The following is a 6,000-nucleotide window of genomic DNA, read 5'->3' as shown; positions in this document are numbered from 1 at the left end:
CTATTCACTGCTGTCAATCTACCTGCTGAACACTTCCACGTAATTACACTTGACACCAGCTCTTGTCTATGATATGAGCACTATTCAGGGATGTAAGATGACTCCAGGGTGGCACATGAATTCATCTGATGACCGACTCTCTTGTAAATCACTTTGGATAAAAGAGTCTGTTAAGTAGTACCAGTAGCATTAGCGACAGTAGCTGTGGTAGTAGTAGTAGTAGTGCTGGGGTTTAATGGGTGTCATACATCCAGCCTAAGTAAATCCTCTGGGTGTAGAAGCCTTCTGTGTGTCAGACCCACTGCCCTACATTGATAGCAGCCATCTGCCCCCTGTGCCCCCCTTTATCAAACCCCTCCAAAGTCTGACAGACAAACCCTAATCCATCACGCACGCACGCACACACACACACCTAATCCAAAGAGCCAGAGGTTTTGCCCAATCGCCCAGGTCATAGATGTGAGACTGGAAGGCTATCTCTGTGTGTGTGTGTGTGTGTGTGTGTGTGTGTGTGTGTGTGTGTGTGTGTGTGTGTGTGTGTGTGTGTGTGTGTGTGCGTGCTTGGGGGTAAGATGATTCTTTCAACAGAAGCGCTTCTTCCTGTTTGCTGCATTTCAGCTCTAACAATAAAATCACTCGAAACGTGTTGAGAAAGGTAAAATGATAATGGACGACCGAGAGATGCTGTACTAGATCTCTGTCTGACCTCAGTTCGGATAACCTCACACCGGTTATACCGCCTTCGCGTTGGATCAAAATGAAATATAAACAGCCTTGGATAAGAATATAATGAAAGAATAACAAACGATCAATAATAAATGAATAGCGGCGGTGCTGTTGTGCCATGCTGAATAATGGCTCTATAAACTCTTGTTGTATCTGACAAAACAAAAGGAAACTTCACAGATGCACGGGAACCTCCTCGCGTCCTCCGTGCACGCGCAGCTGTTCCTCTGAAACTTTTGGCACAAGCTCATATTTCATACTCTGTATTTGATTCTATATTTTAGTCTTATTTCTGTGTGTAATTCAATATCTAATTCGATATTTTATTCTTTTTGGGTGTCATTATACATTCCCCTCTATATTCCCTCTATGTTTTACTGTACGTCACGGCCCATTTCCTTCCAGATTGTGGTCTGTTTCATTTTACATCTTATTCTATAGTTCATCTATTCTATAGCTCTTCTCGCCGCCTCGCTGAGGTGACGTCACGGGGAGAGACTCGGACCGTAGGTGGCGCTGTTGAGCCGCCGGGGAGCGGAGGAGCCCGGAGGAACTCCTCCAAAGAGCCGGCGAGGAGGAGAGGGAGGAGGTTGAAGGGAGGTGATACGAACACGACCGCCCGACCGGCGGCCAGAACATGAGACAGACTCGGACCAGACGGACCGGAGGAGGACCGGATGAAGAACGGGGCAGGATCGGCGCGGCTCTGCAGTCTGGAGCGTTCGGGAGTTTAGCCTGAATCCGGGGCAGACCCGCTTTGGTCTCCGTGGCCGCTGTAGAAAATAACGGGAGCTGGGAGTCGCTCCGGTGCCAGCCATCATGAAGAAGAACAACTCGGCCAAACGGGTAAGAATCCGAACCGAACTCAGCGGTTCCGCTTTATTCACAGCCGGCCTGCGGAACAAAAGCGGAGACGATCAGGACTTTTTTTTTCTAGTCCGGGGAGGAACCGGATAACCCGGCCCGGTTTCACTGTGACACCCCGGTACACATTACACCGCTATAGCGCAGACCTGTTTTCTCTTCTTCGTTGTTTTAATAAAACTCATCCCAGCAACTGAGTGCGTTTTAAACTTGCCCGTCATCCGTTTGTCTGTTTACCCCCCCGCGCCCCCCCCCGCGGGCTTTGCACCGTCTCTAAATGAACCGCGAGAGGCAGAAAAGGGGCAAATTATCCGCCACGCTTGATTAAAAAGAAATCTTAAAGAAAATAGGAAGCGGAAGAATGAGCCAGAACCTCCGTGACAAAAGACGGGCGAGCCCCTTTTGAATCTTAATGATCATTCTTTGTATGCACGTCAGGGCCCGCAGGACCAGAACCAGAACCAGAACCACACGCAGCCCGACAAAGTCGGATGGATCCGCAAGTTTTGTGGGAAGGGGATTTTCCGGGAGATATGGAAAAACCGTTTCGTGATCCTCAAAGGAGACCAGCTGTACATCTCTGAGAAGGAGGTAAGTAGAAAGCCATCACACCTTTTCCGTTTTCCTCGTGTCTGCTCTGGAGGACTGACAGACCCGGTTCTGCAGTATTCAGACCTGGTTCTGCAGTATTCAGACCTGGTTTGGACCGGAGTTTGGGTGGGTTTTGATTGGAGGCTCATGTCCAGTTTACCTTCTGTTGTGTGGCTGTGCACTCTCTCGCTCGTTTCCCCTCACACACACACACACACACACACACACACACACACACACACACACACACACACACACACACACACACACACACACACACACACACACTGCCAGCAAGGCAACACTGTGTGATTTGTTTGTTTAGAGTGGTGTGTGTGTTTGTGTGTGTGTGTGTGTGTGTGTGTGTGTGTGTGCGTGTGTGTGTGTGTAATGTGTATGAAGAGTGGTGTGTGTGGCATGGGAAGTGTGTATGTATGCACAGAGTGTCTGTCGTGTGGTGTGCGTGTGTTTGTCGTCATATGCTGTGTCTTAATGTTTCAAATAAAGAGGAATTAGTCAGTTAGTCAGTCAGCCAGGCCCATTTCAGACTAGTTTTTGATCCTGGAAGTCTTTCATTTGAAACTGTTCTAAATTTATTTTGAGGGTACTATTTTTACACCTAACCAAAATACTGAAATTATTTCCATGGTCCTTCATAACCTTTTAATTTTAAGTGTCTGCAAACCTTTTGGTTGACAGTGACGGCCTGTTTCTGGACAGCTGGACGGATGGATGGACGGATGGGTGGATGGATGGATGGATGGACAGACAGATAGATAGATAGATAAAGATGGATGGATGGATGGATGGGCTCATTACGCCGCTGGTTATGGCCATGGTGTCATGGAGGCCGGCTGTGTTTGTAATGCTCTGGAATCTTCCAGAGGACAAAAATGTCAGAGAGGGAGGAGAGGAAGTGTCACCTTGGAGACAAGACAGTCTCCTCACTGGACAGAGCTCATGCTTCTCCCAAAACCACAGGTCTCTTATTCTGGAACATAATCTGTTACCTGTCCCTAGAGCAAGGCACCAACCTTACCAGGGTTATGGGATCCATTTCCTGTGTGGACTGGAAGAAGACGGGGAGCTGTTAAGAGTTAACGCCTGAACTGACTCTACATTCTTCATGGTCGTGTTAGGGCCCGGAGGAGGGAGGCTGACTAGAAGTGGGTGATAGAGAGTTTCTGTGAATGAAAGAAGAGTTGAGAAAAAGGTCGAAAAGATTTTTTTTTCAACTTCAGAGAACAGCCCGTTAAGATTGTTCACTTCCCTCACCCAGAACCTAGACAGGATTTAAACCAGCAACCCTCCAGCTATATTAACTGTCTTCTGTAACCTGGGGTTCACTCATCGTCTAATGGCAATGGGTTGTGCTGTTTATAATGACCGCTCTGTCCGATATGAGACTCCTTTCTGTTCTTCTCGGGCTTTATTTCTGTGGTGGTCACAGTGTCTCATTTCCTGTGTGACTGAAAGATGCTTTTGTTGTTTGACGCTGAATAATATGTTTCTGTGATATTGGAGTGGGTAGCTGTACTGTGAGAAGTCAAGTTCTGCTTTGTTATTCTCTTCTTCTGACCAAATTAGGAAACTGGAAGGGAAACCACCTCTGTTGAGCCATCTGTGGTGAACATGAAATGTCTGAGCTGCTCGACACAACCCTTCTCTAAAGCTCAGCTATACAAATCCCCCCAAAAACAGCCACACATCTGCTGTGGACGTGAGCTGAAGAAAAGCTTTGTTCACCTGTACTGAGGTGACATTTTCTCAGCTGTTTTGGTGGGCCAGCAGCACCGTGCGTTTGAGTTAAAACACACTGATCTTGAGATTGGCTATGACCTTCCTCCCTTATTCAGAGGGATTTCACAAAGGTGGGCCAGTCCAAAAAGTGGACGGTTCAATCACACGGGGGCACATAGTAGTTGAAACTTCCTGAGGCCCCCAACCCCACATTCAGAAGCAGGACTGCAGGGGGGTGCAGGACCTGGTAGCAAGAATCCACCTAGCTAAGTGTCTTTAAGCAGGACACAGAATCCCTTCCAGCTGCAGGGGCACTGTTCTGACAACCAACCCCCCTGTGGAGAAGACATTCTGTTGTTCCCCGAACCCTATTAATATTCTCATGTGCACAGGCAAGTTCCTTTCAGATAGGAAAACTCAGTGCTTCGTATGGTGTGTGTAGTATTGGTCTTACTCATACATGTCTATAAGCATTGTACACAGACCCCTTGGTTTTCGCGATGCTAAAAACATTTTGTTGGTTTTTTTTTCGCTTAGTTTTGATGCTTTGGGCCAAGTTAAGATGGTAGAAAGGTTTTAGTCAAGTTAGAATCTGTGGTGAGAAATCAGATACTGATCACATTCAGCTCTAAGTAAAATGCTTTCTTCTTGGTCTTCCCTTCCCTGCTCTCTCCCTGTGTCGCTTTCTCTCTCTCTCTCTCTCTCTCTCTCTCTCTCTCTCTCTCTCTCTCTCTCTCTTTCTCGGTCTTTGTCTTTCTCTCCCTGTGTCACTTCGACTCACTTCATCTAGAAGCTTAGTAAGAGGGACAGTAGGGATGATGCTACCACGTCAGCCTTAAAGAAATCCTTCAGCGGTGAGCAGACCTCCAGGTTTGACCTCAGGAGTATCTGCAGCATGGTAGCTGTCCTGCTGACAGAGACTGCTATCGTACACTGGACTTAAAACTGGCTTTTTGACATCCGAGTTATATTTAAACCTCACTGGGCAGTTTTGGAGCTTGGCTCTGATTTAAATGGACTGAGGTTACAGTGAAGCCCGACCTAACGGAGAGGGTTACCAAAACACTGATGTCTCCTGTTCTAGCTGCTTTTCTCTGGAAAACATCAGAAAGAGCCTCTTGTATCTACCAGAACGTGTGACCCAGCATGATTTCCAGATTCTAGTCATTTCTCTGTTAGATTAATGTAATGCACTTCTCTCTGGTCTCCCACTTCTTGTAATACAACCGCTGTAAAGAATTCAGAATGGCGCTGTATGGTTTTTAACAGTACAAGACGTGCATGTCTGTCCATGCCACTTTTCGCAAGCACAGAACAAATTTGCCGCATTTGCCATACATATAAACAGTTCTTCTGGAATCTTCAGTTAGGTAGAATTAATTTGGATAGATGAAAATCATCGCATCTGATCATAGCTATTGAGGAAAACCAAATGGAGCTTTACTCTATTACTTTTTAATGCACTCAGCAGTGCAAGCAAGATGAATGCAGTGACACGGTATGCTTATTAATACATTCATACTGTCACGGATCATGTGTCTGAGAACTAGATAAATGTGTCATCTGTCCTTCTGCAGTGCGCGTCACTTCCTTATTTTTTTCCTAAATTCGAGAAGAGATCATAGCACAGACAAGACTGGTACTGAAATGACTGATTTACTTCCTTTTTCATTCCTACACACTGGCTTCCTACTGTCTCCACAGACAGACAGACATGCTAACAAGACAGATAGATAGATGACAGCAGTAAGTTTAGTTTGGTGTTTTATGGAGTGAATAATGAATGAATGCACAGGAGAGAAAATTGTTTTGTGCGGGTGATATAGAAAATTTCAGTATTATTTTTGAATCCACATTTAAACTTGAATCGGAATTTCAGTCACCAGGGTTTTGCCTTTTTAATATCCTCTCTGCGTGAGACAGATTTCTGGTTTGTGTGCTGGTCCTGATTCGTTCTGCTGCATTTAACATCCTGCTACCTACCTAGCTAGCTTGCCTGCTATCTTAGTAATGAAACAACAATTTTTTTTCCCCCACTTTTTCTCCCCAATTGTACCCGGCCAATTGCCCCACTCTTCC

The 6,000-nt window shown here is 46.1% G+C and overlaps 1 protein-coding gene across 1 annotated transcript in view; it reads left to right on the top strand.

Moving 5' to 3' along the window:
* Window positions 1-1,300: 1,300 nt before the first annotated feature.
* Window positions 1,301-6,000, top strand: part of plekho1b (pleckstrin homology domain containing, family O member 1b) — a 28,129-nt gene continuing 23,429 nt past the window's right edge. The window contains exons 1-2 of the mRNA XM_056286641.1: window positions 1,301-1,572; window positions 2,029-2,181. Coding sequence (XP_056142616.1) covers window positions 1,546-1,572; window positions 2,029-2,181 — 180 coding nt within the window. The 5' untranslated portion in view covers window positions 1,301-1,545. The remainder of the gene's footprint in view (window positions 1,573-2,028; window positions 2,182-6,000) is intronic.

This window comes from Lampris incognitus, chromosome 9 (genome assembly GCF_029633865.1).
Source record: "Lampris incognitus isolate fLamInc1 chromosome 9, fLamInc1.hap2, whole genome shotgun sequence".
NCBI classification, from domain to species: domain Eukaryota; kingdom Metazoa; phylum Chordata; class Actinopteri; order Lampriformes; family Lampridae; genus Lampris; species Lampris incognitus.
Note: the sequence above shows the minus strand (reverse complement) of the source record. Positions and strands in the feature narration are given on the sequence as shown.